Source organism: Lipophrys pholis, assembly GCF_963383615.2.
Source record: "Lipophrys pholis genome assembly, chromosome: 19".
Classification (NCBI taxonomy): Eukaryota; Metazoa; Chordata; class Actinopteri; order Blenniiformes; family Blenniidae; genus Lipophrys; species Lipophrys pholis.
Window position 1 is genome coordinate 888,114 of NC_137647.1, and position 13,459 is coordinate 901,572.

Here is a 13,459-nt window from a genome sequence, read left to right on the forward strand (position 1 = left end):
AAAATGTTTAGCGTTTACAAAAAAAAAAAAAAAAAAAGACGTAGTTTACCACATTCAGATGCAAAACAATAAATAAATTATTTGGGTTACATTGTGAAAATAAAACAGGAAGGAGGAGGAAAACAGCAACACGGTGAAGAAGAAAGAGAACGTGTGAAACCTTGAACACTCGTGGCGCCGCTTCTGAAACTGGAAGTTAAAACGAAGGTACGAAGGGATGAGGGGACGCAGGGACGAGGGGACGGAGGGGCGAGGGGATGAAGGGGCGAGGGGACGAGGGGACGAAGGGACGAAGGGATGAGGGGGCGAAGGGACGAAGGGGCGAGGGGACGAAGGGACGAAGGGGCGAGGGGACGAAGGGACGAAGGGATGAAGGGATGAGGGGGCGAAGGGGCGAGGGGACAAGGGACGCGGGGACGAAGGGGCGAAGGGACGAAGGGATGAGGGGGCGAAGGGACGAGGGGACGAAGGGGCGAGGGGACGAAGGGACGAGGGGACGAAGGGACGAGGGGAATTCAACGGGGCCTTGGTTTTTGATTGTGTACAAATGTGTGCATATAAGGTTTTAATAGGTGCTTCAAGCTACATTCAAGCAAAATGTCTGTTTTCTGGGGAAGTTTTGTTTCCAGGAGGAGTTTTTCCTGTTGGGGGGGGGGGGGGGGGGGGGGGGTGCTTCCACTTCCTTAATCTGTCAGTACGTTTCCCTTTTAAATGAATGGGAAACATTCTTTAAGTGCAGAGTGACCATATCCACAATGAAAGTGCCTTTTTTTAGTTTTTTTAACAATTAATGTTTAAAGTCTCAACCAACAGGTTTGCATGATGACAGATTCCCTTTGATCTGCGTCTCGGCCCTTTAAAGGTACAATATGTAGTATTTCAGTGTGTTTAGTAGCTGCAGCTTGTTTTACCTTATTTTCATTTGATTTACGCAACAGAGTCTTTTTTTAAATAAAAACTGTGTTAGAATGGGTATTAAAAAAAAGACACAACAATTAAAAGATATGAGAAAAAAACCTGCTAAAACAGCTTAAAAAAGACCCGAATTCTAAAAGAAAAAACAATAATTAAAATTTTAAAAACTGCTAAAATGCACCAGGAAAATCTCAGAAATGCTGAAAAACTTTGAGTGAAATCACTAAAATCTCGTAAAAACAAAAACATCTCAAAAAGTAATGATGTGTCAATAATAAATTTGTAATAATAACTTTATAATAATAACTTAATCTACCATCCTAAAGAGTAATTAAAAGTTCATAAATGCAACAACATAGTTTTTGTTTGTATATAAAAATTCTATGTTTCAAACGTTCCCAGATGTTTTAGCCTCATTTTAAAAGTTGAAGATGTTTTGCGGCTCCAGTTAAGTTTGATTTGGTGGTAACGGTTCCAGACCGACGCCAGACTGAGTACTGGGCCGGAAGGATTTGTGAGAGACGCTGAAGTGACTTGAAACTTCACGTTTAGTCCAACGAGACAAAGACACAAGAGGAAGACGTATCGGCAGCCGTTGTTTCTTTATCAGGACGGATCCAGACTAGACGCCACAGGACAGATCGGTGGTCCTCACGTCTCGGAGACGACGATGGCGAGAGCGGCAGCCATTAGCTGCTGCCTGTTAACCTTGATTATCAAAGCAAGTGATCAGATTAAACATCTTTAAGAGGAAACTGTTTAGAAAGATTCAAAAAGAATGTTTCCTTTCCTCTGTTTTGACAATAGAGTGATTCATCACACCACCTAGTGGAGCAAAGTGGCATTGCAAAACTTGTTAAATTGCAAATTTTGCAGCACAACAAACAAACACTGTCACTGCGATTTTCTCCCATTCTGGTGATTATTTTAGAGGTTTTGAGCTCTGAATATTACATATTGTACCTTTGAGTAAAATCAGTGCAACCTGAGGCAGCGACCGTCGCCTCACAGGTCTGAGGACGGGGGGGGGGGGGGGGGGGAAGCTTCAGTAGACGTTGGATAAAGTTTGATTGAGGCTACATTAACCTACTGTAAGGTCCAGGTACAGTAACGGACCACGGTAACGTCTGGACATTCAATAGAAACAAGGCAAACACTCAATATTAGTCCATTTCTCCTGGTAACCTCGGACGGTTCCCACCATGACCCACCGCCGGCACGCAGATCGGACGGGGAGCGCTCTGTTCCCACGGCGACGGGACTCAGTAACAGTCTAGAAAGCTGCTTCAAAGGTGCTCGGGGCTCGGAGGGCTGCTCCTATACAACACTTTGTGAAGGCCAAAGGAAAGAAAGAGGCGGACGAGGAGAAACAAAGGAGGCGGTAATGAGAGCGGAAGGCGAGGGCGAGCTCACGCCGTCTGGGTCTGAAGGGGGCTCGGAGTGGCGGCGAGGGCGGGCCGCTCCTCGGAGACCCGGACTATCTCTGTGGCAGTGGCGGCGGGGGCGGCGGGGGGCGTGGAGGCCAGGGCGGGCGCGGTGGAGGTGGTTCTGGAGGTAGAGGTGGAGGCCTGGACCGAGGCCGGGCGGGGCGGCGGCTCGGCCGACTTGCTGTAGTTCATCTTCAGGATGTGCTGCTGGAGGTGACGGATCCAGTCCTCCTGCACCGACAGCGGGCCGTGGAACTCCACCTCGCAGAACCTGCAACACACCAACAGCAATCGGCAACGTCGCCACACAAAGACTGGAAATAGAATCTGATGCTGTGAAGTCGGCGTCCGTCTCCCGGGAGCAGACGGTTTAGTCAGAACTCTTGTTCCGCCCTGATATCACAACTTAAGCGCTCATTCATGTTGCCTGAAAATCCCAAATGGTTCTGAATATAGCGCTTTAGCAGCTAAAAGCGGAGAGCGGCTCGGCGGGGGGGCGGGGGGAGGGATTGCTGCTCGGGGATTAAGGGACTATTTAAAACTTATCCAGACAGTTCTAGTACTCCTACAGTCTCCAAACGTGGGAGAGCAGAACCACTTTCAGATGTGAGTGTGCAGCAGCGCTTCATGGAACCTCTGGTGGACAACAGCCCCCCCCCCACACACACACATCTAGTCACTCATTTTTTACTTTATTTTTCATGCTTATATTATGTATCTACCTTCACATTATTTATTTAATTATTTATTCACATTTCCTTTTTTTTGCCTTAAGTTCCTTCCGTCACTCAAAAGTAGTTTTACAAGTTCTTGCAAAAAATCTGTTTTATGTTTAATGACCTTTGTATGTAAAAGTTTAGTTTAATTTTCTATGATAAAAAAAAGAAGTCCTCAGTCTTCCAGTGTTACTGGACAGACGCCAAGCATCTATTGGTGTTGAAGCAGGAAACACTGGAGAGCAGAAGTCTGTCACCTGGACAGGCTCCGGGACATTTCCTCCGGGACATTTCCTCCGGGACATTTCCTCCGGGACATTTCCTCCGGGACATTTCCAGAAAATCATTTGTAAATAAACATTTTTATTCTATTTGCAGAACACGCTGACTTTTCAAAAATGATGTAATGTAGAAGGGAAACAGCTCAGTCAGCCTGGATAACTGGACTATTGAGATTATATATATATATATATATAAATATGGCATATATAAAAATGTAATTGGTTAAACTAAAACGCGAGTACAGAGGGTTTTATCAGGAGAAGAAAACGCAGGAAAGGAAAAAAGAAGGAAAAATACCAAGATGTGTTGGTGGAGCTCAAACTGCTCTGACAAGAGGAGAAACACGGCGGCTGGAAGTATTTTAATCTAACGAGGATAAATGAGCACAGATACATTAAACAGCTGAAGCATGAAAACACATCAAAAATCTTAATCTAAAAAAAAATCCCACAAGAGCTGAAGATATAATCAAATATATCTAAATTTTGCCGATGACACTTTATGAAAGCAACTTAAATTTTAGTTTGTATAAACTGAGATCGTCCGTCCGGGTTGTGCGGGAGTCAAACTGCTCGGGTTCTACTCACCGGCACTTCAGGGTGTAGAACTTCCCCACCAGCTTGACCAGCGGGTAGGACGGCGGCTTGGGCACCAGGGCCGGCACGGTGCCTGTGCGGGGGGGCTTCGGGGGGCCGCTGTCCCGCTCCGCCCCGTCGGGGCAGGACGGGTGCTTCAGGGGCCGGCGTTCGAACCCTGAATGATGATGAGGATGATGAGGATGATGAGGATGATGATGAGGATGATAAGATTAAGGTTTGGTGGATTTTGTAGTTTTTCCTACTTTGAGCTTTTAAAGTTAATTTGGTTTGAATCTTTTCATTACATCCAATGTGACTCGTTTCCCAGCTGAGATAAATATAGATGAGATGAGAACGTTGTCGGGGAACAAAGATGAGAACGTTGTCGGGGAACAAAGATGAGAACGTTGTCGGGGGAAGTTTCCCTTTCAGTAGTTTGGTTTTTCTTTTGTCTCACGTCTTCACTTCGGCTTCACTACTTCACTTTAACGCAGCGCAGAAACGTTTCAGAACCTGATTACCTGCAGTACAAGGATATTTGTGAAAAACCTGTAAACTGAATGCAGAACTGATAATCCTCAGAACCTTTGTCCTTCCTATGGATCCTTCAGGCTCGTCTCCACTTTTCTGAAAGCCGCTGCAGCCATCAAATCAGTAAAGAGGCACGTTTCTCACTAGTTACACTCAATTAACTGTATTTAATTAAGGTTTTCGCCCGGTGTACTTCTACAGATACACCCCAGTTACATTAGGAAAAACAGGTAACAAAACATAAAAATGATAATAAATCATTACAAACATATAATATTCTATAAAAGTATTTCTATGTTTTAGAATTTTATTTGCAAGTATTTAAAAAAAAAAAATGTATTTACAAATATTGCGTATTTTATTATATTATACTATTGGGACGTATTATATAAAATGCTGTATATATATATAATGTTCTATATATATATGTAAAACATTTTATCTGCGTTATTTTTAATATTTTTTTGATATTAGAAACCTTCTATACACATTTATTATGTAATAACAGAAATACTTTATATTTGAAGCTTTTTTGTTTATTTTGGAACATTTTATCTCATGAAACGGAATAATAGGTTTATAAATTAAAAGAATATCGAATAACATCAGATATTTTCTGCTTTAATGATCAAATCCAGCGTTCAGACGGGCTGATCTGTTCTGAAGGTGGAACTTCCTGCCAAATCAAAGCTGTTGACAGTATTTCACTTCCTGTCGGGGAACCTGAGCCGGCGGCGGACGTACCTCTGGGCAGCCGGACGTTCAGCTCGCTCCGGGCCACCTGAGCCTGGAGCTGAAGCCCCCCGCCGAGCCGGGACAGCCCCGGGCTGCTGCGCCCCGCTCTGAAGGACGCCCCCTGCAGGCCGCCGCCGCCGTGCGCTTCGCCCTCCGAGGCCTTGGAGGAGCCGCCCTGGGCGAGGTCGCGGCCCTGCGGCCGCACCAGGCTGACGGCCAGAGAGGACGACCACTGAGAGGAAGAGGAGGAGGAGGAAGAGGCGGCGGGGGGCTTCTGCAGACGAGATGGGGGGATAAGACAGATCAGAATGTGGAGACGGAGAAGAAGAGCGATTCTATCAGCAGAAAATAAAAGACCGACGCTCCACCTGAACTCACCTTCACAGTGCAGATTATATCTAGATTACAGATTACATCCTCCACTTTATTCTCAATCTGAACCTTTTAAACTTCAACACAGAACATCTGATTAAATCTTCTCTTCAGGCTAAAGTGAGTCATCAAACCGGGGGGGTCGAATCAAGTGGAGAAACGTTTTGAACAAATTTCTTAAGAGAAGAAGACACACACACACACACACACACACACACACACAAACACACACACAAACACACACACAAACACACACACACACACACACACACACACACAAACACAAACAACACAAACACACACACACACAACACCACACAAACAACACAACACAAACACACAACACAAACACACACAACACAACACAAACACAACACAAACAATCACAACACAAACAACACAATCACAACACAACACAAACAACACAAACAATCACAACACAAACAACACAAACACAACACAACACAAACAACACAAACAATCACAACACAAACAACACAAACAATCACAACACAACACAAACAACACAAACAATCACAACACAAACAACACAATCACAACACAACACAAACAACACAAACAATCACAACACAAACAACACAAACACAACACAACACAAACAACACAAACAATCACAACACAAACAACACAATCACAACACAACACAAACAACACAAACACAACACAAACAATCACAACACAACACACACAACACAAACACAACACAAACACAACACAAACACAACACAAACAACACAACACAAACACACACAACACAAACAACACAAACAACACAACATACACTGATGACTAAAATCAAAACATTCATGGCTTCAGATGTCCTGAAATCTTAATAAACACAGAAACAAACTAGAACACGGAACGTCAGAGAAACAAAGGAGAACCCAGAACGTCAGAGAAACAACACAGAACATCAGAGAAACAACACGGAACATCAGAGAAACAACACAGAACATCAGAGAAACAACACAGAACATCAGAGAAACAACACGGAACATCAGAACCGCTGATGAAGAACCCTGAAGCTCAAAGAAAAGCTGCAACATCTCAGAAGGAAAAGCAGGAAAGGTTTCGGTTAAGAGCTGCATGAGGTTGTTCTCCGCTGCCTTGTCAACGTTCCACAGTAACCACCTGATCATGTAACTGCAGGCTCTGTGAGGGAGACCTGGTTCTGACCCGGTCCCTTATGTAACCCTGTGGTTCTAGAGTCCTGAGGATCCTCACCAAACCTGCCGTGCCCACGTATTCAGGTGAAACCAAACATGGTGATCCTGATGGAAACGTTCTGTGGCTGTATGAAGACATGCGGTTCTGCAGTGATACGACAGCACTCCCTGAAGAGGATTATTACTGCCACAGCAGAACCATTATTACTGCTCCAGCAGAACCATTATTCCAGCGGAGCTTTTGTTTCCAGACTAAAGGAAATGTCACAATGCACCGTTGTGAAAATGTGAATAAATTACTTCACTGCCGCATCAAATCACGTCGGCATCAAAAAGCTCAGAAATGATCTTTTCTTTACAGCCGAGTCGCGGTTTGGTTCCAGACGTGTGCAAGATTCTCTATCGTCTCAGGTACTGCAGAGGTCCAGGTTCTAGTGACTGGTGGGGTTCTGGAGGGTCCAAACAGTGCCGGAGAACACAAACACAAAGCTCACAACACTGAAACAAAAGCTGCAGGAAGGAAGCAAAAGAAAGAGCTGAACGCAAAAACAAGACGAGCGACGCAAACGCACAGGAAGACAAAAGTACTCACAACAGTATTACAAAAGTACTCACAACAGTATTACAAAAGTACTCACAACAGGAAGACAAAAGTACTCACAACAGGAATACAAAAGTACTCACAACAGTATTACAAAAGTACTCACAACAGGAAGACAAAAGTACTCACAACAGGAATACAAAAGTACTCACAACAGTATTACAAAAGTACTCACAACAGGAAGACAAAAGTACTCACAACAGGAATACAAAAGTACTCACAACAGTATTACAAAAGTACTCACAACATGAACGTAGAACTACGACACAAATACAAAAACCAAAACGCAGACGAAAAGACCACAATACAGACGCAAAAGTCACGTGTTCTTTAGGTTCTTTAGGTTCTTTAGGTTCTTTAGGTTCTACCATTTGATGGTGGTTTGGTTGGAGACAAACAATCAGGTCAGGAGCCTCATTTATCCTCTATCATTGATAATCAATCAGTTCTGTCCTCTATCATTGATAATCAATCAGTTCTGTCCTCTATCATTGATAATCAATCAGTTCTGTCCTCTATCATTGATAATCAATCAGTTCTATCCTCTATCATTGATCATCAATCAGTTCTGTCCTCTATCATTGATCATCAATCAGTTCTGTCCTCTGGATCATTGGAAGATGAAAGTTTGACACATGATCGTGGTTCTGCTGATTCAGCAGTAACGTTCCACTAAAGAAACATCTAGAACTCTGCAGCTCGGCTCTTTATGATCATGTGGATCAATAAGTCTGATAGTTGAAGATCATAAACGATGAATCTGGTTCAATTCTCCACCGACACTCCAGCTCTCGTGAATGTAATCTGATTTTATTTGTAGATATGTTGTTTATGGAGCTAAATTAATCTGCATGTGTTTGAATATGTTTACTCAATCCTAGTAGTGTACTTTATTGTTAGTACTTCCATCTATACCTTAATGACAAAAAACTAAAAGTCTGTTTAATTTCAACCTAAAAGCCCTGAAGATCATCTTAAACCTGGACTTTATTCTAGAGTGGGATTACAATCCTCACATGGAAAACGTCTTCAGGGACAAATGTTAGATTACTGGATAATCCCAGAGGTTAAGCGAGAGTGTGGCGAGCAGGACGGCGACTGCAGCAGCCTCAGCCCAGTTCCGTTCACTTCTCCACCACGTGGAACCAAAAAAAAGAAAAAGTCCTTTACAACACGATGACAAGGACATGGAAAAGGTAATCCGTTCTGTATGTGTGTCACATCACAGCTCGGAGGAAAGGTGTGAGGGTGACGCAAATGCAGCAGAAACTAATTCAGGGAGAAAAGAAAGAAAAGAGAGAGAGAGAGAGAGAGAGAGAGAGAGAGAGAGAGAGAGGGAAATACATACATTTTCTTCTTCTATCAACACCATGCCATAATTTATCTGAAGATGAAACATAAGCTGCCAGGCACCCTGGTTACTATGGCAACTATCAAGTCAATAGCAGAGTTGTTCTGGCATCTGTCCCCACACTCAATTTCTTTCTTCTCTCTCTCTCTCTCTCCCTCTCCCCCCCTCCCTCCTCCCCCCCCCCCCCCCCCCCCCCCCCCCTCTCAGGGTGTGAACACAGGATCTACAGTACGGCTCAAAGCCGCCAGACGACGCGTCTGAAGCTTTCCAAGACAAAATGTCTGTCGCTCCACCAGCGGAGGTGCGTTAGATCTGCCAGCGTCACGCCGGCGTGTCGGAGTCGTCGTGCAGCAGCTTCTGATCTCTTCTCGTACGACTCAGACTCACGTTTCACTGAAGCCTCATCCTTTGGTTTTTTCATGAAAAGTAAAAAAAAAAAAAAAAACCTTCTCCACCTGAAGCACGAAGCTCCGACAGGTCGGAGGGATCTGCTGGCTTTGCAGCCGGTCACACTGACCCACTGCTCTGGTCACACTGAACCACTGCTCTGGTCACACTGACCCACTGCTCCGGTCACACTGAACCACTGCTCTGGTCACACTGAACCACTGCTCTGGTCACACTGACCCACTGCTCCGGTCACACTGACCCACTGCTCTGGTCACACTGAACCACTGCTCTGGTCACACTGACCCACTGCTCCGGTCACACTGAACCACTGCTCTGGTCACACTGAACCACTGCTCTGGTCACACTGACCCACTGCTCCGGTCACACTGACCCACTGCTCTGGTCACACTGAACCACTGCTCTGGTCACACTGACCCACTGCTCTGGTCACACTGAACCACTGCTCTGGTCACACTGACCCACTGCTCCGGTCACACTGAACCACTGCTCCGGTCACACTGAACCACTGCTCCGGTCACATTGAACCACTGCTCTGGTCACACTGACCCACTGCTCCGGTCACATTGAACCACTGCTCTGGTCACACTGAACCACTGCTCCAGGTCACACTGACCCACTGCTCCGGTCACATTGAACCACTGAACCACTGCTCCCGTCACACTGAACCACTGCTCCCATCACAATGAACCACTGCTCCGGTCACACTGAACCACTGCTCCGGTCACACTGAACCACTGCTCCACTGCTCCGGTCACACTGAACCACTGCTCCGGTCACACTGAACCACTGCTCCCGTCACACTGAACCACTGCTCCCGTCACACTGAACCACTGCTCCCGTCACACTGAACCACTGAACCACTGCTCCGGTCACACTGAACCACTGCTCCACTGCTCCAGGTCACACTGAACCACTGCTCCAGTCACACTGAACCACTGCTCCCGTCACACTGAACCACTGCTCCCGTCACACTGAACCACTGCTCCCGTCACACTGAACCACTGAACCACTGCTCCGGTCACACTGAACCACTGCTCCGGTCACACTGAACCACTGCTCCACTGCTCCCGTCACACTGAACCACTGCTCCGGTCACACTGAACCACTGCTCCCGTCACACTGAACCACTGCTCCGGTCACACTGAACCACTGCTCCCGTCACACTGAACCACTGCTCCGGTAACACTGAACCACTGCTCCCGTCACACTGAACCACTGCTCCGGTCACACTGAACCACTGCTCCGGTCACACTGAACCACTGCTCCCGTCACACTGAACCACTGCTCCCGTCACACTGAACCACTGCTCCCGTCACACTGAACCACTGCTCCCGTCACACTGAACCACTGAACCACTGCTCCGGTCACACTGAACCACTGCTCCACTGCTCCCGTCACACTGAACCACTGCTCCGATCACACTGAACCACTGCTCCCGTCACACTGAACCACTGCTCCCGTCACACTGAACCACTGCTCCCGTCACACTGAACCACTGCTCTTTATCCTGAGAGCTGAATATTCTTTCAAATTTCTTTCCACAGCAGCCGACAACTCCACTTTCATTCCTTCACCAGCCACGCTCCACATTCTGACTTTCCCAAAGCAGACCGGCGTCGCCGTCACAGAGAACATATTTAACTTAACTAACTAACCGAGAAGGTTTTATTTTTCTCTGCATGTATTTATATATCTATTAGTACGTATGTATTTATGTTTTTTTTCCAACTTTTTGCCAGAATCACACGAACTCTCCAGAGACGATCCATCAGATTTAGACGTTAATGTTTAATCGTTTCTCTATAAATCCTACAAACGGTGAAAAAGTGTCCTCATGGAGGAGATCAGAGGAGATCAGCCTCTGTTGCCATGGAGACGCTCAGTGTTTCACAGCTACCTGACAGGCTAGTTAGCATCGATACGAGCTAACAGCTATCATGCTAGTGATGCTAACAAACAAATGTGGTGTTGGTGACGTACCCTGCTCTACCGAGTGTAGCTCTACTCTTCCATCCTGCTCTACCGAGTGTAGCTCTACTCTTCCATCCTGCTCTACCGAGTGTAGCTCTACTCTTCCATCCTGCTCTACTGAGTGTAGCTCTACTCTTCCATCCTGCTCTACCGAGTGTAGCTCTACTCTTCCACCCTGCTCTACCGAGTGTAGCTCTACTCTTCCATCCTGCTCTACTGAGTGTAGCTCTACTCTTCCACCCTGCTCTACCGAGTGTAGCTCTACTCTTCCACCCTGCTCTACCGAGTGTAGCTCTACTCTTCCATCCTGCTCTACTGAGTGTAGCTCTACTCTTCCACCCTGCTCTACCGAGTGTAGCTCTACTCTTCCATTTATGCAGCGTTTCAGGACAATTCAAGTGAAATCGCTTCATTTTTACGTTTTCGCTCCAGAAAAGCTTCGTGTTTCCACGACAACGGAAAACAATCGAGTTTTCATTTACCGCTGTTGTTAGTTTTAGTACTGAAAGCACACACACACACACACACACACACACACACACACACACACACACACACACACACACACACACACACAGCAGAGAACAATGAGCTCTAAACATTAACAAGAAGAGACCCCAGACATTCTAGTGGACAGACCACCAAGTTGGATTGTTATTACGGTGACTGTCAAAATAAAACTACCAAGTTGGATTGTTATTACGGTGACTGTCAAAATAAAGGTACCAAGTTGGATTGTTATTACGCTGACTGTCAAAATAAAACTACCAAGTTGGATTGTTATTACGGTGACTGTCAAAATAAAACTACCAAGTTGGATTGTTATTACGGTGACTGTCAAAATAAAGGTACCAAGTTGGATTGTTATTACGCTGACTGTCAAAATAAAACTACCAAGTTGGATTGTTATTACGGTGACTGTCAAAATAAAACTACCAAGTTGGATTGTTATTACGGTGACTGTCAAAATAAAACTACCAAGTTGGATTGTTATTACGGTGACTGTCAAAATAAAACTACCAAGTTGGATTGTTATTACGGTGACTGTCAAAATAAAACTGCCAAGTTGGATTGTTATTACGGTGACTGTCAAAATAAAACTACCAAGTTGGATTGTTATTACGGTGACTGTCAAAATAAAACTACCAAGTTGGATTGTTATTACGGTGACTGTCAAAATAAAACTACCAAGTTGGATTGTTATTACGGTGACTGTCAAAATAAAGCTACCAAGTTGGATTGTTATTACGGTGACTGTCAAAATAAAACTACCAAGTCCATTCGAATCTGGACAGGGAGTCATGACACCACGGAGGAAACTTTGTTCTGATTGTCTCTACTGAGCATGTGCAGTAGCAGCGTTTCCACAAAGTGCTGTCAGATGGAGCCTGACGGTTTTCCAAAAGTTCCACCTTGGTAGCCATTTTCAAAAACACACACCTAAAAGTCCACAAACGTTTTGCGTTTTCACTCGTTGGCCTGAAATGAGTCCTCACCTTCTTCAGGGTGGATCTGTTGCCCTGCATGTAGCTGCGGTGCATCTCCAGAACCTTCTGCGGTCGGCTGCGCATCCAAGCGCTGAGCGTCTCGATGGGCGAGCCGTTCACGCACCACTCGGTCACGCCGAACTGCCTCAGGTGGGCCCGGGCGTGGCTGGCCAGGGCCTTGCGGTTCTCGAAGTAGAAGCCGCAAAGCTCGCAGCTCGGATCTGGAAGAGAGCGGGGGAGAAGAGAAGTGACGGATCAGAACCGCTGGCTGACGCTGCCCCCAAAGCAGGCGGGCGTCTAGAAACCAGAGGGAAACAGGTTCTGTAAACAGGTTCTGTGGCCACGTGTAATTTCAGCTCAGAGTTAAAACCTTCGCCAACTAAAGCAGCCAACTAAGTTGACCGAGAAGGTTTTGTTTTCATCTGTGTGTATTATGTTTATTTATTTATTGGTTTGTATGTATCCTACCAACTTCTCACAAAAACTGTTGACCTGAATTAGATGAAGTCTTCAGGGACGATTTGTCATCATCAAGGATCAGTCCATTCAATCTATTTATTAAATCTAACTGTTTCTGAATAAAACCCCAAATACTGTGAAAAACGTTTCCATACAAAGTGGATGAGAGAGGCGCCTCATGGAGATCAGCATCTGTTGCCATGGAGACGCTCCCTGCTCAGTGTTTCACAGTGATGTAGCTACCTGACAGGCTAGTTAGCATCGATATGAGCTAACAGCTAACTTGCTAACTCGGTTCCACAAACAAATGTGGAGTTGGTGAAGGTCTGCGCTCTACCGAGTGTAGCTCTCGTCTCCAAATGCATTTTGGGTAAAATCCTGAGCAGAGCTGGTTGGGCCCAGTTTCCTGCCCCGCCCTCGACACCAGAACGAAGCT

The 13,459-nt window shown here is 45.6% G+C and overlaps 1 protein-coding gene across 1 annotated transcript in view; it reads right to left on the reverse strand.

The window, feature by feature from the left end:
- Positions 1 to 1,883: 1,883 nt before the first annotated feature.
- wizb (WIZ zinc finger b) overlaps positions 1,884 to 13,459 on the reverse strand; it is a 34,114-nt gene continuing 22,538 nt past the window's right edge. Inside the window, exons 14-17 of the mRNA XM_080487046.1 lie at positions 12,574 to 12,785; positions 5,194 to 5,458; positions 3,928 to 4,093; positions 1,884 to 2,613 (exon numbers count right to left, since the gene is read on the reverse strand). Coding sequence (XP_080343172.1) covers positions 2,325 to 2,613; positions 3,928 to 4,093; positions 5,194 to 5,458; positions 12,574 to 12,785 — 932 coding nt within the window. The 3' untranslated portion in view covers positions 1,884 to 2,324. The remainder of the gene's footprint in view (positions 2,614 to 3,927; positions 4,094 to 5,193; positions 5,459 to 12,573; positions 12,786 to 13,459) is intronic.